Genomic DNA, 23,210 nt, shown 5'->3' with positions numbered 1-23,210 from the left:
TAATTGCTGATTTAGACCCCTGCAGCTTTTCAACATTTTCGCCCAAACTAATGTTTGACATAGCCTATTTGCACACCAATTATTATTTTCGAACAACCTAGCTTTACGAACAGCAGATCAATCATAAAGTCTTAGTGAGTGGGTACAGCAGGACAATAGCATGAAATAGTTATTAAAGATGTTCTAAGAGCTGCAGTCGACATTCAGCAAAGCCTCGGGCATTTAGTTGCGATTATCCAGAAAGAAGCCAAGAAGAAAATCACATAAAGCAAACGGGACACGAGTGCGGAGCGCGCGTCTTAAGAAAACGTGATGTTAGATGTGATTGGTAAAGACATTATTCTAGACTTGCTGTCCTGCCATTCTGGGATTACTCTGACGTCACACTGATACCCTCGCATGGATGAATGCTAAAGAACTATAGAGGCACAAATAATAGCACAAGCAGACTCCATATCTTGCAAGACTTACGTTAACATTTAGCCCTCTTCAACTGTAAAGCACAATAACTTTGTGTGTACTTTATTTCCTTTAAAGTTATTTTATCATCATTTTTTTTTTCGAGGATTAAAAAAATAACAATATCTGCTGCCGTATACAGCTTCAAGACTCTCTCTCTCTCTCTCGCTTAAGTAGCCCACGATCATCTATTATTAAGTAAAAGGCCGTACGTTGAAATGTGGGCTAGAAGGTGCACTTGAAGTAGATTCGGTTACAATCGATCAGTGGGAAGAATATTGCTGATGATAACAAAGGAAGCGGTCATGTCATTTTCACAGTTTGGATATCCTTATAACGCAACTTCACAGGTAAGAATATACGCTTCAGTTCACCTGTCGATTTCCCCCCCAAGATGTTCAAGGCATTATCTATTATTTTGAGGAGTTTTATTTATTATTATTTTTTTTTGTAATGCTTCAGAAATTAGAATTTAGGATTGTTGCCAGTTCAAGGCTATTAAAAAAAAAATCAGGTTTGTTCCGTTTTTAAAACTGAACAGGTTCGCTCAATGAGTCATTCTGTGATCACTGTATTCATACAATAATGTGATGACAGAATGTTTATCCAAAACTATAAGATTGTCAGATTTATGCTACACATAACATCATTTAAATTATAGAATACACTTTGAAGAGCTCAGATTAAGTTCAACGTGATATGTAATAGGATAGCCTACACGACATTAATCTACTGAAGTAACGTTTGAAGCATGAGTATTGTCGATTTAAATGTCGTACGTCTATAAAATGTCTAAAATTCAAAACTTGATTATACGAGTCCTGCTGCGCAGATTTCCTTTGAGAATAGTAGTTTGCCGAACTCCATATAGCCTTTGTCAGAAAACTTTCCCGTCAAGTTCAAATCCACGCTTTTCTGTTTTCAGTCTATACTGAGCATATTAAAATATCAACATAATCAGAAAAATGCAAATCGTCACATTTAAAATAAAACGAATAAACAGTTTTCGTTCACTTTGGTTTATTCCACATTATTTTTTGTTACAAATAGAAATGGTATTCTGTATTTTACTTGTGAGTTACTTGGACGTTTAGGCAAATTTTTCCGTATTTATAAATAAGTTACTAATATGCCTACACACATCCTTTAACACACACGTTCATCTGTCCTGCAACTTACCTTCATGTCCTGTTTCTAATCTTTTTTTTTAACAATTTACGAGAACAATATGTGCGAATAACCTGTCTATCCAAAATTCTCTTCATCCAGTTTTTCGTGTCGGCAAACCCCAGTACGACTTGCTGCGATTCGATTTCCAGGTCGGTGTCTGACGCTTCCAGCGGTTCCCAAACTGCAGCCGCATTTTGCTGCCCTCCTTATGAGAACCGTCTCTTTGCGAGCACAAGGACGGAGCTTAATGCGGCTCTCGGCATGTACGGTTCGCCCTACGCAGCCGCGGCCGCCGCCAGCCAGAACTACGCCAACTACTTCCCGTACAGCACCGACCCCTCCGCTCTCTACTCCACACTGGTAAGTGCGCGATTTAATCTGATAAAACAAGCACTCAATCGATCGATCGCTGCTAGCTTGGTGTTTATCGATTCGTACCATTGTATTTGAACAGTTTTGTAGTTTATACAGGGCATGGGCAGAATTATACTTTAAATTAGACTCTTATTAATGACCTTCCCTGAGACGGGTTTTATTAACTTATCAGGCAATAGATAACAATTCAAACTCCACTGTAGTCATCGTTATTGCCTATTAATAAATTAAGAAGTAGCCTACAATATACGTGGAAAAGGAAGAATGGAGAACGTAAATTATAATGGCATTTTCATTGACCAGGGGTACAAAATATGTACATGATAAGAAAAAAGAAAAAAAGCTATTGAGATCCAAACATCAATGGCAACAGGGCTTTCCGAGAAGTTCCATAAAAATACAATGTTTAAATGCAGCAAATGTGAAACTGTTGGTTTGGAAAAAAAACTATATCATCACTTTAATTTACTGTCTGTAACTTCAAAGGCTTAAGACTACTGAATTCACGTTTTTCCACTCCCCTTGTTCTCCAGTCCACCCTAACTGATGGCATTATTGTTTTAGAACCCACAGTATGACATCAAGGATGGCGCTGGCAGTTTACACTCTGGAATCACTCAATCTGCTGCATATTACCCCTACGAACACTCCCTTGGGCAGTATCAATACGACAGGTATGCATCCCGCTACCTACTCACTGCTGAAAGAGGAGCGTATAGCTACTGGAGACAGACAGCTAATAAAACGTACAATGTGGACAATCACGCACGCCAGAAAAATGTAGCGTCATGTAGCTGAGTGTCCGTGATGTCATTTCCTGTTTGCAAAATAACATAAGGTATTAGCTGCACTGTAGAGATGTGTTGAGACTGATCAGTGAAAGGAATACAGTATACATTTTAAGATGCGCTGATGTGGAAAAAAAGGTACATTGTTGAATTTGCCCTCATAGGCATTGCATTCTATAATTCAGGTATGGCACTATGGACTTCAATAACTCAGCCAGGAGAAAAAATGCCACAAGAGAGACTACCAGCACTCTTAAGACATGGCTATACGAGCACCGGAAGAACCCGTACCCCACCAAAGGAGAGAAGATCATGCTGGCCATCATCACCAAAATGACCCTCACTCAAGTGTCCACCTGGTTCGCCAATGCCAGGAGAAGGCTAAAGAAGGAGAACAAGATGACCTGGTCCCCCAAGAACAAAGCAGGAGATGAAACAAAGGATGACATTGAGAAGAGCAACCAAGACAACAAAGGTAAAACAAATTTTACAGTTGTTCATATTTCAATATTCAGTAACATTATTCCATATCTCTCCCCCCCACCCCCCCCCCACCCCGATATATGTCCTTTTTTGGCTGGACCACAACAGCAGGGCCAGCCCTACAAACGTGAATGTCTGTGACTGAGTGAGTGAGTGAGTGAGTGATGAAGTTACACCATTGGGCGGCCAGATCACGTGTGTTAGGTCCAGCCATATACTACGTTTTAACCTGGTCCTGTTTGTCGATTTCTGGCAGATCCCAAAGACTGTAAGGAGGGAAAGGAACTTCAGCTGAGTGACTTGGAGGACATGGAGGATGACGACTGTGACAAACTGGACAGCGACAGTGACAAGGTCTCTCATGGAGAGCTGGCCCCTCACCGGTCCATGGCTGGGGAGCTTCAGAAGGCAGACTGCAACGGCAGGCTCGCCCCCCCTCTCAACAGCTTCCACGCTTTCGCCTGCAATAACAAGAGTGCGGAGGCACTGGCGTCGGACCTCTTGGACCCCGCGGCAACAAAACCTCCCACGGCCGTCGCGACGGGCACGCTGGCCCTGTCGCACTTCGAGGTGTCCGAAAAACCCCGGATCTGGTCGCTGGCACGCACCGCCGCCCCCGACGCCGTCCTGGGGGGCTCTCGTCTCGTCGCTCACGGCGAAGACTTTAGGACCGGGAACGCCAACACGGACTGCCGCCTGCAAGCGGCACGGCTCACGGTGGCCAGCAGGGGGCGGTGTGGCGAGCCGAGGCATTCGCAGGACACCGCGAATGTCCCCGGTGTGGACAACTCCTTCCAAGAGGAAGGCCCGCGGTCGCAAAACAAGGTCTACGGCTCCTCCAGCTTTTCCCACAAGCCTCTGCAACTGCACTGCTCCTCCTACCCCATGTTCTCTAACACGTGCCAGTATTCATCCACTGAAGGTTAGCCTCAGAGTTCAGACATATCAACACAATATCACCCACCACCAGCATTGTGTATTCTGTATTTGCGACTGTACTCATTTAATTTAGAAATTCATATTTTTAATGTACAATATTAGCTAGGACCTTTACGTGTCTCAGGATTTTTTTTAAAATTCTTGTTTCAAGCCAATTCCTTATCCAGAAAAAAAAAATCCATTTGGCTGTTTATATTTTGTTTGCTATTAATTTCATAAACAAACACATACGTTTTCTTTAGGAGATCTGCAAATATTAGGCTGCTGTGCACAAGAGTGTGTTCATTTGTGACTTTATAATGACTGGCATTCCTTTCCCCAGCACACTGTAGACAAAATGCATGCTTTAGATTGAACTGTTCTCCATGAGCACTCATTTACACAAAGATAATTGTTTGTAGTTCACCTGTACACCAGTTCATATATCACCCATTATACAGCACATTGGACGTGTGAAAGCTTAAGAATACAATTATTCACAGGATTCTCAAATGGCAGAAAACCTGAACCAGGCCGACCAGCCCTCAGTGACACATGTCTTACGCAGCAGGAAGACAAGGTCACGACCTTCAGACCAGCCATGGAAAGGTGAAGCAGGTAAGCCACTTACATGTGAACATATAGATACTCTCTCGCTCTCACTCCCTCTCTCACTTTCTCTCTCACTCTCTCATACACACACACTCACACCAGACATGACTGACACCCTGTTCATTTTTGTCCATCAAAGCAAATTCTATCCATTTGTTGTAATCCAATCAATGGGTTAATATAAGATCATTTAAAACATATCTTCATACCCTGTACACATGTAGGCTCAGGATAAAATATGAATGTGAATGTAGAACGAACACTTTATGGCTGACATAAACTGCATACGTCAATTGCCTGTAACTGGTAAAACATTGTGTACATTCAAAGCGATTATCATCCCACCGCAATATGCGAAACAAGAAATCATTCCATATTCATATTGAGTGATAGCGCCCAATAAATTTCGTTATCTTTTTGTTTTTATCAGGTTGGTGGAGGTACAGCCAATGACCACCGGGACATTTCAAACTTTATGCACTAAGGCCCTGAAATAGAGTCGAAGTTCCAACCGTTACGAATTATGCCGTTTTAAAAAAAAAAAGCCGCCTGGACAAACGCTTTCTATAAACTGTGGATACAGCCATACTTTTTGCACAATGTTCTTAACGATGACGATGTCTGTATGCAAGAAATACGAATGCAACGGACTGGGAAAGGGACAGAATTCATACGTATGCACTGGGCAATCCTATTTATTTATTGTTTGCGTGTTGTTCGTTTATTTATTCCTTTAACAACTCTTAAATCATGTGCCCTCTCACTGTAATGCTTTGTATTTTATTTTCACAAATACGTCTACGTGTTATTATAAGTTTTATGTTTGGTTTTAGAGAAGTATAGCTTATTGTATGTCGTTGTGTTTGCAGCAACTGGAATGGAATACTGATATTCCATATGTTGTTTCTGGGCATAAAAAACACGTTTTTCATTTTGGAGTCATTGTCGGTACGAATTTTTTGCTGTATGAAAAATTTTATAAGAATGATTTTTCAAAATTTGGGCTTCTGCTTCGTAATTTCCAGATCAACCAACCAACCCAAACAACAAATGAAAATAAGTTTTAACTCGAAACATAAAACGGGGTATTCGCACGAAGGACCATTATTAGTTTCCATTATTTTGTCAAGATAACTTTTTTGTCAATTAACTTTACAAGACGATGAAGAAAGAATACAGGATATCTCCATTGTCTTTATTTAGATGTTACGTTCTACATTATATTACTGCCCGGGGTAACAACGAGGAATATATGATACATAATAAACATTTCCATTTTGCACCACTGTATCGGCAACTTAATAGCCTAATTGCGGTGACTAAGATGTAGGCCTAATTTATAGATCAAACTGATGCCAATCATGGTGGTGGTTAATATGGGACAGTGTCCGTTATTGTGTGGTCATGCACCGTATATCCTAAATGTATTTATAAGTCTATGGGATTCTGATCAAAAGACTTAAACATAAACACAAAGCGAGTAAGACTAGGGATATTTAACAGCCCTCAAATTTAGAATCGATAGCCAATAAGTTTCGTCTAGGTTACAGGCTGCATGTTGTCTGTTTACAATAGATAGTAAAAGGGTCATGAACCTATCTGGGAAGAATTTTGATTGATATTTGTTTAAAATTGTTTAAAATTTTAAACAAATATCTGTTTAAAATTCCCCAGAAGCTCAGAATCATATTATATATCATCAAAAATTTAAATTAAATATCAGGATTGCGGGGTTCTTATTTTATCAGGTCGATATTGTCTAACCAGCATAAGCGGTTCTTTGAGATGCAATATTACGTAAAATAGCCTACGTCGAGGAGGAAAACGATAGGTAAATTATGCCAGCAAAATATAGGCCTACTTGTCGTTAGGTAGGCTATTATTTTATTTAGACTAGCATATGATCTATAGATGTTGTTCTGCCCTTTACCAAAATTTAGATAGTTTTACATCACAAGCCGTTTTGTTTTATTGTTCCTGTAAAACGTGAGCATTCAATTTGACAGAATAAGTGCATGACAACTTTTTTATTCTTGTTGTCTATAACGTACTATGGCCTACAGGCTGTGGGCATTAATGTGACGTGAATGCGATGTGAATTCTGGATTTCATACCAACATCCCTCTCCGAAAGGAAAGGCTTTCTTGTTTACAAAACATGACACAGTCTGCTGTAGGAGTGACCCCCACGGCTTAGAGGCAAAGAAATTAAGCTACCAAAAGATGAACATTATTTCAGATCGGATTGTCGGGATTAACTCTTGTAATAAGAGTATTATGTCTATTCAAAGGCGTTTCCCGATGGTCATCTTGTGGGATGGACCAGCGGGGGGCTGCAAACAAATACACGATAGAAAATCGGCTACCGTTTTACATCGAAGCAAGTCATTTAAGGATAATCATGACAGAAATGCAATACCGAATTGTGTTTTTATTTTTCGATCGCTTTCCTCTCTCTGGCCTAACACATACATTTTATTCTGCAAAGACGTCAGTTCTCCTGGATGTTTGTCCTTCTTAATAATTTTTTAAACATTAATAATTTACAAAAACACATACGTGCACCTGTGTATAGTCAATACACTAAAGATTGTGGAATAAGAAGGTAGGCCTAAGTCAATGATGTAGAACCTATGCCTAACATATGCCTAAACCCTATTTTTTTATGTGTACACACGGAGGTAATTATTTTATTAAGGTAAATTAAAACTACAAACTTATATTTCGCTGAATTTCACAGTTATGATTGCAAATGGGACTGACACCCACAAACCAGGTATGTGTGACTGGAACAATGTCTTCACATAATATCCTAGCAATTTTAATCAAATGCTTTCTTCCTTCCTGCATCTAGATGTGTAAAAACACATGGCATGTTTCTACATTTGAAATCACAGCATGTTTATAGCCTATAGTCAAGGCTATCTTTCAAATGTTAAAACAATGTAATTAATTTAATTAATTTAACTGAGTCTACATCCAGTTAATTCAGCTAGGCCAATCCTCATTTTAAGGGGAGGAAATGCTAGTAAAATTTCTGTTTGCTCGAGGAAATAAAAAAACAAAACAAATAAGGTCACATGTTGGGCATGTCCTAAAAGCTAATAACGTTTTATTTTATTTAAGTTCAACTGACAAAAATGTACGATTATCTATCTAGACCACTTCTGTGCAATCTGTCATACAAGCGAGATATGTTTTGCAAATCTCCCACAATATAATCTTTTTAGTCATATTTAGAATACAAATTTGATTAAAAACAGGAGCTGGAAATAATGGCAAATAACACTGAGAAGAATGTTATTTAGATCACAAAATTAATATTTAATTAAAATTTGGATTCACCCGGATTTGTAAAGTCATGAAGAATTGCTATTGTGGCACATTTAGCATGCAGCAGTGTTGACAAGCTAGAAACCCTCACTCATGATAATTAAGAAATTCCTAGACTTTTTAATAAATATCCTGTATTTTTTTTATAGACAACAGCTACCACAATATAAAATAAACTTTGCAACCATTCAACTGTGACTTTATCCGATGCTAATGGAACATATCCTCGGTCAGACTCGCAGTAAATCAAGCACTTACTCACAATAGGACATCTGTGTTGCTATCAGGACTCCTTGTCTAAACACGAGGATGTTCAGTCTGAATTAAATATTTAGAGGGAGCTTAATTAAAACTCAGGCTGTAAAGAAAAGCTGCCAAACATTATTGAAGGTAATGATGCATACAGAATGGGATTACCAGAGGAGCACAATACACCTGGGGGGACTGGGAGGAACGGTATGGGAGACGTGCCATCTTTCAGGGCTGCTCTTGGGCGGCTAAAAGATCAATTATAAACCGGCTTCTAGAATCGGCTCGCCAGCCTGCTAAACCAAGACTAAAAGGTGTAGGACTACAGGCTTGTAGCGCCCGACAAGAACCCATACGTTCATGCCTCATTTAAGGCTTGTATTAAACTTGAGGGCTTCTATGACTATCGGCACTGACATCTTACGGCAGGACTCTAAACTAAGACATACAATCCCAGCCATGAGCAACATTATGATGTAAAAACAATCAGTGCACCGTATATGCACAGCAAGCCAGAACATAATACTACCTCGTAATTTGTTTTTTTTAATTTGAAAAGGGGTCCATGCGTGCATAATCCCAAACCGACTTTGCATAATCTCTAATAGAAACATAACAAAGAAACTGCAAAGTAAACAAGCGCGCTGAAAGAGACGAGAGATATAGGGAAAGACTGAAACGCACTCATCAATAAACAGGTTGAGCCAAAGCTTTATTTGGGATTTGGCATTAAGAATAAAAAAAAAAAAGCCACTTGAACTCATCCAGTTTCTTATTAGGCTGAATTATCTTCTGCTGTGTGTGTAGAGAGGAGGCCTGCCCTGATGACCACATTACACAAAACTGATCCCCCAAGTGCGCAGTCAGAACTCCTGCTGTCAGGGCCTCTGTCTGGTCAGGAGAGCAAGCCTGTCTATGCTGGGGCCTTTTAAAGCCAGGATGCGACATCATACAACAGTAATTGCACACACAGAAGTCATTCAGACATACATTCAGCAAGCATGTTCCCTATGTCTGCTGAACTGGACCTTTATACTGAAAATTAGTTTCTTCCAAAATAAGTTATGAATGTGTAAGACATAAAGGAATGTTTATTTTTTCATACAGTGCCGTGAAAAATTATTTCCCAATTTCCTCTATTATTGCATATTTATTGCAATCTCCTCTATTATTGCACACTGATCAAGTTTCAGATCAAGCATGCTATGCCACAATCACAGGAAATACCAGATGAGATGAGAAAAAATGTTGAAATATATCAGTCAGGAAAGGGTTACAAAGCCATTTTTAAGGCTCTGGGACTCCACCGAACCACAGAGACAGCCATTATCTCCAAATGAAGAACACTTGGAACAGTGGTGAATCTTTCCAGGAATGGCCAGCCGGCCAAAACTTCTCCAAAAGCGCAGTGACAGCTTATCCAGGAAGTCACAAAAGATCCCAGAAGAACAACCAAAGAACTTCAGGCCACAGCTAAGGTCAGTATACATGACTCCACAATAAGAAAAAGACGGGGCAAAAATGGAATAATGAAGGAAACCGGGAAGGGGCAAATACTTTTCCATGGCACTGTACCTGTTATGATGTTCAAAAGTCTGTGATGTATAACAAGACAAAGCTCATTCATCAGATAATATATATATATGTATATATATATTCAAAAATATTTAATTCAATGAAAGTGCCACTGTACTGAAATGAATGCAGTGTCCTTGAGATTGCACATAATTCTGTTCCAGATTGATGACACAAAAGTACATTTTGCACTGGGACCATTATTGTGACTAATTACTGCTAATAAGGGCCATTATGAGAAACAACTCCGTACTCAAAGCTTCGCAAATGAGCCAAAATGGAGGTGCCAACTGATGTATCCCATGCTGAGCAAGGAAGTTTCAGAAACAAAGTCTTCACGACAATGGCTCGGAGTTCAAATGTTGACGACGGGGACAAACGTACACACTTCATTACATTTTGTCAAAGGGCACAATGAAATGTGTGTAGGGCATTGTTCCCGGGCTTGTCCCTATCCATGGAATTTCTGGTCACCCATGTCTCAACAAGGTCCTCACTAATGAACTTCCACAAAGATAATTATGGGATCCAAAGAGCAGCCACGGCGTTGATGAAAAGCGGGCTTTGTGTGACGGCTGGAGGGTGTGTGGTGACCCCTGGTACTTTCTGAGGCCTGGCTATGACCTGACCTGTTCATGACTACTGGGTGATGCCCCAGCAGAGGTTCAAAGCACCCAGACTGGCAAACTCCCCAGTCGCCTGGCCTGATCCTTATTTGGTGGATGGCAACAAAACAAAGATGGCTGAACTCATAACGCAAGACTGCCTGCTTCTCTGTTGCCATTGTCCTCAGAAGACCTAGTCCTTTTAAATATATCAGTTGCTACTCTGTAGGTGATAACACTAGTTTGTATTCATATGGTCTTCTGTTCCTATTAGTTACTCTTAAATATAGAGCCAACAAATATATCTATTTTCCAATGTGATCTGCTGATATAAGCCTATTATATAAATATCGATATCGGCATTTATTCCACTGATAAGACACAGATACAACAAATAAATTAAATTAAATTAAATTAAATTAAAACATGTTACAGTAATGTTGGCCACAGCACTTGAGGTTGCTTTCTGAATTTGTTTAGGCGTTGTGGTTTTCCCAGCAGGCGCTCTCTCTCTTAGCACATTTACCCCGAGACTCTTTATACTCTGTGGTTCTGCTGCAACTGCACCACTAGAAATCAAGGAAGTCAGCAGACCCGGTGGTGCCAACTGTCCAGTAAGTTCCTTTCCATGAAATGCTGTGCTTGTAAGCGAATAAAGAACAATTTCAACACTCGCTTGTGCTTCCCTGAAAAAGTAGCATGAAGTCCAGAAATTAGTGTAAATTCATGCAACCCTGACTCAAAGAATGACAACAAAGATGAATAAAAATGGCCGCCTCCATTCTGAATTACTGTGTAAAACACTCTCAGTTTGGTTTTTGACCACAAAAGACCACAAGAAGTCAAAGTGTCAATAACACTGCATGCCCTATATCTCACTTTTCCAAGAAAGCAAGTTAGCTACAACAATGCTAGAAAAGTTTGCTTGCTTGCTAGCTGCCTGTTGCCATTAGCTAACTTGGACACTTAGCTATCATTATTTATACTAATTATTGCTTTCAAGCACAGATAAAATATTGTTATGTCTCTGATTGTATCTGTAAGCTTGTCATATAAACATTGATTACTGGATCAGAAACAACTGGCAAAACCCCGGACAAGGCATTCAGCTTGCTCATGTTCCCATTGAAAAGGATCAAAGACAAATAGCTTAAACGCATTACAGCAACATTTGTCCATTACACTGTTTTCCTATCATGTTCATCTGGGGAAACCATGTGCATAGGCCTGTGACATACACAGTGATTACAATCACCGGTGTCATTTTAATACTCCCAAATAATCAGATTTGATCAGATTTAATGTTTTATTTCTTTCAGTATTTCCCTCGACTTTTTCTCAGTCAGCTCAGTTTCATGGCTGCTGCTCAACTTTAGATTAACTTTCAAGTAAGACATATAATATCACCATCTACCCACCGTCTCCCTGGGTAAAACCGTGCTCCTTTATCCTTACATCAGAATAAAACCCTCTCAGAATTAAATGAGCAAGAAACAGACACGGTACGCAATTCTGATAAGACCAGAGAAAGATGGGGAGGCTGACAGTACTCTTTCCTGCTGTCGGTTAAAAAAAAAAAGACTTTTAAAAAATATCTTAAAACATTTTTTATTCATAATCTAATACATTAATAATATTCATATTGGCTTTGTTTCCCTTTTATGGACCTCTGGTAATACCATGTTTTTTCTTTGGCACAAACTAACTTTTTTTATACTTTTCATCGAAGCATATAATTAAATGACAAAACTGAAATGCCAATCCAAAACAAAGTTAGTGTATCTAGAGTTGTGGTGTTATTTATGGGGATGCAGCACAGGCAACTAAGATTAAAACCTGAAAGGTGTGCTTCAAAATGTTCTAGGCCGCATTAATTCAGTATTAGGTCTGCACACCAAATAGGCTATAATTTGGTAAAGGGAGACAAGTATTTATTCAGTTCCGTGCAAACAAAAAAGGCACATATTAAAACTGCATGTCTTGTTGAGTTACAGGCTGTCAGATTTATCAAGTGGGCTGCAGTAAGCCAATCATATTGCAGCCATAGGATTCATTTCCCTGTTGATCAGTTGTTCAGTCAGGTGTACTGGGCCACCACTTTAGAATATGTATAATATAATCAGCATGGGGAAGTGCTTAACATGAGAGACAGTTCTGTTCCACATATTTAATGTTAGACATCACAAAATGAGGTTTGTTTGACTACGTATGTGGATTCAGATCCCCCCAACCCTCTGCTTAAATTTCACAATTTGGCAGACATCACTTTGGCTGGATTAGAACCCATAATGTGAATGAAATATTATTTATAACAGAAATGCAACTTCAACTTCACATTTAAGTCTATATGTTTATGATAACAAAATGCACTCAAAGCATGGAAAGCATGTTTGCTACTGTTCTGTCTAGACACCTGACAATCACTTACACAGGCCTATGTGTTGATATTTCATTTATGTGGAGCCACACACTACGGTCTACACATACTTCTTCAACGTGTTCCATGTAGGCAGAACACTTAGTCTCATTTCAGATTGTGAAATATACACTTGCAAACAGCATGTTCAGCAAGCCAACACTTTCTGTCTGTACTTCTTATCTACAAGATGAATTGCCATATTTTCACGTTTTCATGCAGTCAGACCGGTTGCACTGCAACACCGTGCTACGTGCTAACACAGCTTACGTACCGCGAAGAAAGAACTGAGAGAAAACGAAGAAGTTTATTAGAAGTAATGTTATGCTTCAGGGGGGTTGCATGCCAGTCACGACTTCTCCATTAAAGCTTCTGCTTGAGCAGAAGAGACATCAAAGTGGGGCAGTTGTGACACGTTCACATTCTGCAGAAGCGAGGCAAACACTGGAATGAAAGCCCCAAGGGTGACATGCAGACCACACATTGTCAGAGCTCGCTCTTAAAAACACAATGTCATAAAGTTCCCATTATTTGCGTGTGGGATTTTTTAAGTGGGGGGTGGGGCGGGCAGGTTGCGTCTAATAATAGAGAATCGTAATTACACGTATTATTGGCTGTCTTATTTCAGCTGTGATTAATTCAACTTAAAGCCTAAGTGTTTGAGTTTGTCGCTTTCATGTGGAAACCACAGTGAAACACACACCTTTCCAGTACCACAGGTGGCCTTACAAATATTTATGTGCTGAAGTTAATGCAATTTCAGTGAGTTTCCATGATGTGCTCCGTAGGAATCTGTTATTGGAAGACATTTTAAATAGTCCTTTGGGGGAATACTCTCATCGTGTGGTTGTCTAAAAAGACAATAAATGCATTTGTTCAGAAACAACTCAGGACTGTTACTGCATATTGGATGATGACTTTTGATAACAGGAGAGGGGTGTTGTATTCCAGAAGCACAACCAACATGACCTTGGTGGATGAAGCTGAAGTACTAAGCTGCAATATTCAAAACACTGGTTGCCACAAAAACCTGCTAGCAGAAACAAAACAATTACAGGCATTGCAACATAAGCCAGCGGTCCACCAATTAACTGCTGGCGATGTACAACTTTGGTCAGATAAACAAAAAAAACAACAACAAAACAAAAAAATCCCCTAAAATCATTTCAGATCCAGAGGATGTGGTAGCAGGAGTAAACAAGTTTACAGTGATATCCATAACAGAACTATTTGCAGAAAGGGGAGATGCCTAGCCAACTGCAGGCAGTATAAGAGACCTGAATTTAATGTTTGAAGGCCAAGACCCTGAGTAAAAGCCCAGTTTGGGTTGCTTTCCTCAGTCTGCAGGTTTCTCTTTTATCATGTGGTCTTTCTTCTTAGATCTCTCTGTCCTTTCTGTTCAAATGAATAAAAAAAAAAAAAAAAGGATTTGTGGGGCTAAATTCTTCCACGGCACTTGCAGCCCTTTGCCTATGGGGAAAGCAGCGGGGAATCGGGCGGTGTGAATTCTCATCGCGGCAACGCTCACAAAACCGTGCGTGTAAGCGCCTGTTTTTCACCCAAGGCAAAGAACTAACACACATTCAAGTCTCTGCACAAAGATATTACACGTGACGGACCGGTCAGGATGGCTTTCAACTGCAATTCACAGCGTAAAGGGCTGACAGTTCAGAAAACAGTACACCTGTCATTCAAAAAAAAAAAAAATGAATAAATCCCACAGTATGTGAAGATATTGTATCCTTGATCACCAGTCTCACAATAGCTCATAATTCGCATCCTCTTTTGCCTCAGACTACTAGAACAAAAAAGAACAAGAGACACAGAAGGAGTAAAAGGTGACATCTAATGGAACACTAAGGCATTGAACTCTTCTCAGGTCTACACTAGTAATGCTATTCAAAGTTAATACAACCCTTCCTGTAGAATTTGGAAGGGGTGGATATTTAAGGGCCCGAAGGCCCCGATGTTAAACTTTAACACAGCGCCAGAATGTTGACAAAACCTACATGCGCAAGGTAATTATGCGTACGTATGTCTGAGCAGCTCACGTGTCTGCAAAAAAAAAAATACATACATATGTTGAGTGGGGATGTGAGCATGGATGAGAAATATAGATAGTTAACAGGCGTAATATAGATAACAAAAGGCGTTAATGAAAAATGACTGGCTTAATATCAAAAGCAGTTTTATATAATCTGAAATTTCACTCTCTCGCAATTTGCCTTCCGTTAATCCCTCAAAATGCTGTGTGCTGTCTTCTCTGAAATGCAGATTTATGGCACCAATATGTCCCATTTGAATGCGTTAACAGACTATATGGTATTCCGGGGAGGGGTACATTATTGCAAACACACATTTTCCCCAGTACAGTATTAGGAGTTATGAGAACAGCCATCCTAAAAATGAAAGCCATAAATCATATAATCCAGCTATTACGCCATTAACAGGAGCACGGTTCTGTCATTTAGGTCATGCTAAGTGTTTGGGCTTGGGTTGTAGCCGTTTACGGCAGACAAGAAGCCTCAAGTGAGGGCCCGTGGTCTTTCATCCCAGCAAAGGGCGCATTGTCTGGGCCTGGCCTGGTGCCGGTGGTCCCTGTGTATACGGTCCCCCCTGTCTGCATGCGGAGCCCCTGGGCATCTGCTCCACATTTTCACTGCTCTCCTGTTCCTGTCTTTCAATTTAAGTTCTCAAAATCAGATGCCTCGTTGTGGTCTGCCAGAGAGGGCCCGTGACAAACCAGAGCCGAATTTCCGCGATCTTTTGCGGCGTTTCGCGGACGGCAGCGCAGTACGTATTAAATTTGTTACTAATTTTAAAACTCGGCAAAGCCGCCCACGTGTTCGCCGCCCGATCTCCCGAACGCGCCACGGTGAGCCCCCCCACCCCCCCACACCCCCCCTTTCCCCCCACCCACTCAACCGCGTCCACAACACAAACACATCGCACAAGAAGAAGCAGGGGCTCCCAGTTCTCCGATGGCTGCAAATATTTAGGAAAAGTTTTCCTTTTAAATGCGAATCGGACGAGATTACCCGGAGATAAGTGGCATAGAAAATAAGCATCTTTGTGTACTTCAGAAAAGGAAAAAATAAAAACTACAAAACAAAAACATGAAAGAGGTTGAGACTCCTGTTGCATTTACATTTATCCAGTTCAGGTTGTACAAATTGCAGGTCACAGCAAAACACAAGTACAATATTCTATATTTTAGATTTGGCACAGGCTTATGGGCTCAGAGGGGGCATTATGATGGTAAAATAGAAGTGTCTGTTAATTTGTAAAAGAAGCAGTATGTTGCAAAACCTAAATGCAGCAACATGAATTCAGGACTTTCCCACAACGAAAACCCCACATGTTATTTTACAAACAGTCATCGTATTAGTCATCTCTCTCCAGTTCAAAAAGAAGAATTTGAACATGATTATTTTCTGTTCGGCCCTACTATTCAGTTCCACCCTGAAACCACAGTGGCTGTGGATGCAGAGTCAGGGCTGTTAAAACACACACAGCAGCCACTTCATTTGAATGCCCTCAGCTTTCCCTCCCTAAGAATTCTTTTTTCTTTTTCTTTTTTTGGTGACAAGGTCAGGGATGTGTTTTTGTTTTTCCTTCCCTGACAGGGTGTTGTGGAGAAACAGTTGATCTTTTTTTTCTCTCTCCCCCCCTCCCTCCCCTCTCCTCCTCTCCTCCTCCCCTCCTCCTCTCCTTTCCTCCCTATTGTCTCAATGGAGTCTCCCGTCTTGGGCTCCAGCTGCGTCTGTCACCCGTGGAACAGCAGTGACCTCTAGAGACCGTTCTATCCACACGCAGTGCAAGTGAGCTCAGTGACACGGCCCTTTGGAACACGGCGTCAGGTGACCACGTGTAATTACGGCTGGCCTGGCGCGCGGCGCGCTTGGACACACAGCACTCTCATCAGACGGGACATAATAACCCCCCCCCCCCCCCCCCCCGACCGCCACGGAGAACCGACACCCCCACAAATCTCCCCAAAGCGCACCACCAAAATCGAAACCCCATCTGATCTAATGTGTCCAGCAAAACATTTTCTTGGTTGTATTTCGTATGTCGTAAAACTGAGCGCGCCGACATGTTATTTACGACTGTTTGTTCTCAGTTCACGTGCAGTTCATTGAAGCAGACGTATTGCATACATTTATGCTTAAAACAGAGACAAATTAAATGCATTAGCAATATATATATATATTTTTGTGTCACTCACGGTGAAGGTGTTGCATACCACTATGGGATCCAGAATTCTGAGGCTCCATCGAGAAACCACAATCCCTAAGGGTGTACCACCTTCTTCAGAGATCCTCATTTTCACAATTCAATAAGAAAAAAAAACTTTTAAATTCCTATTTTCAAATTAATTACACCATTACTGTGTAGGGATCCCCATGGAAATCCACATTATTGTGCTGTAACAGGACTCTTACCAAGCTCTCAAGATTTACTTTGAAATGTTTTATTAAACGGCAGCTGTGTTTTCATAGCTGACTAGATAGACACGTTGTAATTTCCAGCTCATTCCAAGGCATGTACCCTTAACCGCACACAAAGAAATTCAGCGTTAATATCACAGCAGATATGCACGTAGTGACAAACGACATCGCACGCTGAACAAAGCATGAATGTGATCAGAAATTTAACTAAAATAAGTTTCATATGGTGAGCATTTCAAGGCACTGTGACCATAATGCATTGCTTTGGCTCTCTGACAGACAGGGGAGATTTTTACAGGACCGAGTATCAGTTGAACTGAACTTGTTCAGATGCACAGGTGCTGTAGAGTTGTTTTTTCTTTTTTAATGTAGTACTTCTACTCATTTCTATCATTTTTCTATCTTGTGCTGGATTATTGAAGATGATTGACTATGTACCAGGGATTAAGGCTGTAAATAACTCCAGACTGGAGCGGTAAAGCCCTTTGATATCCAGGTGTTGGTCAAAAGTTGGCCAAAGTTGGGCATCCATGGCAGCCATGATGCAGCCTGAGCAGTGGATTTTAGGGCCAATTTTTTGCACAAGGATACACCATTTTCCCTTTCCTCCTTTATATTTTATTTAGCAGTATTTGAAAATGCTTTCAAAATAAATAAATCAAAATAAAGCCTGCAAATCTTCATATATTTTATTTTTATCACAAAACCAGTATATTTTAATATGGCCCAAACCACTGCGTTAGCACCTTCAGCTGTAAACGGGCCTGTTTTCAAAAAAGGAGCATATTCTTTCACAGTATACACAACAGCTATATCAGGGTTACGTGCCTGGCACCACGACATAATTCACTTCATATGCAACTCAGAAATAAATATATAACTGAAGAACCATTTGGTGGTAATAAATTACAACCTTACCATGTTAGCAGTCACAATGCAGTATGTACAGAGGACAAATAATGCAACTGCCAAGTAATTTCACAGCTGAAGTACAATGCATGACTACAGTAAAAGCACGGTACGCACATACCTCATATCCTATTTTGAGCAATCTTATGACAGGAGACATATGTGTTGGGAGTCGTGAGTCCCAGCTCGTCTTCCCTAAGGTTACACTACCTCACAGTGAGGTTTCACTACATCGAATGATGGTTTTTTTGTACATTTTCTGAGACAATCCAGATTTATTTGACTGGACGTTATGCGGGTTGAGTACTTACTGTTTATCATTTATTTGAATGAACGCTGTTAGATTTAATAGATGCCATTGCGGTGTTGAGACTAGGATCCCATGACATAAGCTGCACAGTTCAATGCAAGCACTGTACCGTATTAAACCTTGGCTGTCCTCATATTCGGCGCTGTGGGCTGCGGACGGACTGTAAACAGATGCAGCCGACCACGCAGCTTATTCCTCATTAAAACACACATTTAATACATGAATCAAAGTCAAAGGGAGGAAGCCGTAAATCTGGGTGACGGGTATCCCGAGTGAAGAATGTGGGTGTGGCCTTCACAGCTGTACCCACTCAACCGCATAGCTCACAACGCCCGCACCCCCCCCCCACCCCACCCCCACCCCCCAACCCCCCCTAAAACATACACACGCCCACCCCATCCCCCAAAATGCACGCCATTAATATCCACCAGGCCGCAGGGACGTCTCCATTCAGCGTGGCACTGATGTGGTTGGCGGGACAGAGCTGGAGGACCTCTCACATCACGTGGCTCGGTCCTGTGGCTTTTAATGTCCTGTTTTAAATCCTCACATTTGCTGACCATATTTTCCAACCAGGGAAATTCTTTGGCATGAGTTTCTTGATGTGGAAGACCGTGAATTAAAAAAAAAAAACCCTGAGTGTCTAGGACCAAAAAAAAAATCCTTATATTTACCTAACAAGCATATTTTCATGCAAGTTACGATTATGTGTAAAGAAGACTAGAACACTACAAAGTAAGTTCACTTTGACAGCGAAAAATACTGGATATTTTTGTAATTTCTGGTTATTTTTCAGACTGTACATTATAACAGATACATTTCAACTGACACAAGGGCACAGAATTTTACCCAAAATGCACCATCAGAGCACGATGATCTCTTTTTTCTTAACAGCAAGGCAGCCCTACCACACACACACAGAGGATGCTCATCGACTAGAGTAAAAAGTGATAAACCAAACTGTAAATATATTATCGTGCTAAACACATATTGATTTGAGAGAGGTCAGGGCTTGGTGCACTAGGCAGATGATATTGAGAGCGAGGCCCTGTTACCAAACATGAATCAGACACATCGCAGCCTCTGGTCATATTTTTAAAATTGCTTAGTTGCATAGAAGTCCCTTTAGTGCTGAACAGACTTTCATAAAATTGATTTTCTCAGTATACCCTTTTAGCAGCTATAAGCTTGAAATATGAACCCTTCATTGTCGAAGTGTTTCATTTTTTTTTTTTTTTTTGCCCTGTAACTAATGATCAGAAAAAAAAAGGAGCGTTTGAAATTCTTCACGGGAACCATTTCCATAATTAAACAGCGCTAATAATAGAGCGCTCGCTGACTTTAAACAAACAGGCAGGAGCACGGCTTGCTGCTTTTCATTTGGAAACCTTTTGCAAATGAGCCCTTAATAAGTTCAGGGCTGAAATGGGCACAACCTTTCCTCATATTTCTCATTTATAGGCAAATAAACGGTGGCATTTACCTCAGGGGGATACGGATTGGAGAGGGCCACAATTTCCAGCGCTTTAAAAATTATATGATCATAAAGCAATCATCTTGATTAATATTCTGTTTTCGCAATTAATTCCAGTCAACTGCGTCTCTGTGTGCGCGCATACATGTGTGTCGGGTGTGTACCACCGCTGCATCGTTCAACGCACATATCGAAAATGATCACATTGTTACAATTAGTAATACGACAACCATTTTACGAGAACTTGACAGAACGCTTATTTGTTCGCTGACTAAAACGAGCGCGGCAGGCTTCAGCCGGAAACCGTGTTTGCGTGCGTTCATTCTTCGGTGCGCGTGCGGTGTGAGAAGAGTGGATTTATTCCATGCCCACACCAGACTGCAGAGATTTCTCCTTTGTTGACTTCGGCGCTCAGTGAAGGCTGTTACTTTATCAGCTTCTGACAGCAAGCTGCTGTAAACTGCAGCATTACAGGGGGGAGATGAAAATTATGTATGAAAATAAGCCTCTTAATAAATACGAGAGGAACAGAGAATGGGCAAACAAAACGAACAGCGCTCTCAGTCGGTAATTTACACATTAACAGTGTTTAAATTATTAAACAGATCTAAAAGAATAATTGACCATATATTTTACCCTTTTTTCTCTCCCCCCCCCCCCCCCCCCCCCAACCCCAACAGCTTGCCTGAGGTACTTGACATTCACAAATGATTTGTAATGTAAATGACCTAACTGTATTTTTACATATTTTAACAGCAAATAGAATGATTGACTACAGAATCTACCTACAGGTGAGGGTCAATTATCATTTGAATAATTGAGCTGCCACAGCAGACTGTGTGCTGCCGTGGAGTGTGACACATTTTTATCTCCGCGCATTTCAATGAAGTCAGACTGCTACATAAAAGGTTATCACCTAGGAAACATATTTTCCTAAGCACAAGTTAAACATGCAAGTGAGATCGGCACAGATATTCAATTTAGCCAGTGAACCAGAAACCCATAAATATTTCAACGGAATCCAACGAGATGATTTTTTTCTTTTACCTTCCTTTTTTTGATCCAATTCCATTCGAGCAGCATGAGAAAAAGGGTGTGGGTGGGTGTGTGTGTGTGTGTGTGTGTGTGTGTGTGTGTGTATGCGTGTGTGTAGTATAAAAAATGGCATACAGTAGCCTGTCGTTTAAGTGGCCTTTTTAATGTGCACCATTCCTTTTCCCGGGGGGATTTCCTTGGGGGTTGCATCTAGCGATCAAGTTCTGGCCATCGGTCACTCCAAAGTTCACAAAACGTAGAATAATCCATATTTCTGAACTGGCAAATCTGGACTGACACTCTGTTCAGTCTCACGCACAGACTGCAGCTCAGCATTAATCACATCCTGCATGCTCTAGCACCAGTAGCAACCTGGAGACAGCTGAATGTGAAAGGGTGGTCATGTAGACCAAGAGATTAATCAAAAATGCAGAATAATAGTATCCAATCCAACATTATCTAATAGCATTCACTAGCTGCTCGAGACTCTGGTATTTAAGACACACAGGCAACCCTGCACATGCAATTCTACACATACACACAAGCAAGCGTACACCAAAATACACACAAAGACACATAATAAACACTCACATGCATATAGCCACTGAGAGAATAAATTCACGTCCCATCGAATGTGTGTGCAAAGACACATGTAATTAAAGTGAAGCGCTGTCATTCACATTTTCTATAAAAGCCACATGAATAAAAACCACGAGGACGCCCTCGTTTGTGATGTAATTACTGTTTTTGTCTTCTGAACGTCAAGTCAAGTTTGACACCCAGTCTTTTGTGGGTATTTTTATAGGAGACGCATGCAATCCTAGTTATTCAGAGAAGAAGTGAACATGACACATTCACAGAGTGAAAATGACAATAATATGTTTGTTTTACTATTTATCATTGCGTGGACCACAAGCATTTTATTTCAAGTACGGACAATGAAGTCACAGACTAAAATAGTATTTTTTTTATTTACACACAAACAGCGCCCACAAAAATAGTATAATCTGTCAAATCGTTTGAACTGTAAGCATCTCTTCAGCAATGACCTTATAACAAAAAAAAAGAAATAATGGAAATTTTCTTCATAAGCTTCATAATTTTATCCAGCATCTTCAGTGCATTTCCAAAGGCCTCACTCCCACGATGAGTGAGGATTAACATTTTTTCATATATATATATATATATATATATATATATATATAAGGACATAAGAAAGATCTGAATCTAGCTGTGAGAACAAACCCTTTTCTAATCTGTAGCACAGGAACTGCAGCATTCAGAGCTGCACCTGCCGACCAGCCCTCTCTTCTCTCTCTCTCCCGTTACAAGTCTACAAAGAATATCCAGTGACTCACCTTCTCTTGCACATAGTGTTTATTTATTGGTTTATTGATTTTATCTATTGATTTTTGATCTATTTTATTTACCTATGCTGTCTTTTGCCGTTTCTTATGTACTGTCGTGTTGTACTATACTGTATCTGTACTGTATGTGTCGTTTTGTGTTGACTGTGTTTATTTTACACACTCTTGCGAACACCTCTTGGCCAGGTCATCACTGTAAATGAGAATTGGTTCTCAACTGGATTTTACCCGGTTAAATAAAGGCCAAATAAATAAAATGAAGAGAGTCACAGCGCAGGCGGCGTCGGCCCCCCGCGCAGCCCAGCGGCCGGGGCCCCATACATCAGACTGCAACATCTCCAAATGATGCGCCTGTAACAGCACAACTTGGCTGCGCTGTAATTCAAAAAAAAAAAAAAAAACCCTGCGCCAGGCACATAACTGACAAGTCACTCAGCTGGGAGCTATGTATATACATCTCGCGAGCCGTAGGAACCGGACTGGCCCTCTTTGTCGAAACAAGCCACCCAGAGAGACCTCCATCAGCGCGGCGGGTTCTGACAGAGAGGGTCTGTCACTCCCCCTTTTTTTTTTTTTTTTTTTTTTTGATACGGTAACCGACGGTGATTTAGCGGGGAAACGGGCGGCCGAGGCAGCCCGTGTGGCAGGAGGTGAAAACTCCGGCTATTTGTCAACGCGTTCG

The 23,210-nt window shown here is 40.7% G+C and overlaps 1 protein-coding gene across 2 annotated transcripts; it reads left to right on the top strand.

The window, feature by feature from the left end:
* The first annotated feature begins 445 nt into the window (after window positions 1–445).
* LOC118215605 (iroquois-class homeodomain protein IRX-6-like) lies at window positions 446–5,337 on the top strand. 2 transcript variants are annotated; one of them, XM_035396504.1, is made up of 7 exons: window positions 446–809; window positions 1,729–1,989; window positions 2,569–2,678; window positions 2,978–3,267; window positions 3,532–4,197; window positions 4,697–4,811; window positions 5,236–5,337. In XM_035396504.1, exons 1-6 carry the CDS (start codon window positions 744–746, stop codon window positions 4,804–4,806), a joined length of 1,503 nt encoding a protein of 500 aa, XP_035252395.1. In that variant the 5' UTR covers window positions 446–743; the 3' UTR covers window positions 4,807–4,811; window positions 5,236–5,337. The 2 variants fall into 2 exon arrangements, with proteins under 2 accessions (XP_035252395.1, XP_035252396.1); XM_035396505.1 differs by having other exon boundaries at window positions 721–809; window positions 1,779–1,989.
* The last annotated feature ends 17,873 nt before the right edge of the window (window positions 5,338–23,210 follow it).

The sequence above is a fragment of the Anguilla anguilla genome, chromosome 16 (genome assembly GCF_013347855.1).
Source record: "Anguilla anguilla isolate fAngAng1 chromosome 16, fAngAng1.pri, whole genome shotgun sequence".
Taxonomy (NCBI): domain Eukaryota; kingdom Metazoa; phylum Chordata; class Actinopteri; order Anguilliformes; family Anguillidae; genus Anguilla; species Anguilla anguilla.
Note: the sequence above shows the minus strand (reverse complement) of the source record. Positions and strands in the feature narration are given on the sequence as shown.

Coding starts and splice junctions, on each gene's coding strand:
- LOC118215605 (XM_035396504.1), top strand. CDS start 744: ATGATAACAAAGGAAGCGGTCATGTCATTTTCACAGTTTGGATATCCT. Junction 810..1,728: donor CTTATAACGCAACTTCACAG/GTAAGAATATAC, acceptor CTCTTCATCCAG/TTTTTCGTGTCGGCAAACCC. Junction 3,268..3,531: donor GAGCAACCAAGACAACAAAG/GTAAAACAAATT, acceptor GATTTCTGGCAG/ATCCCAAAGACTGTAAGGAG.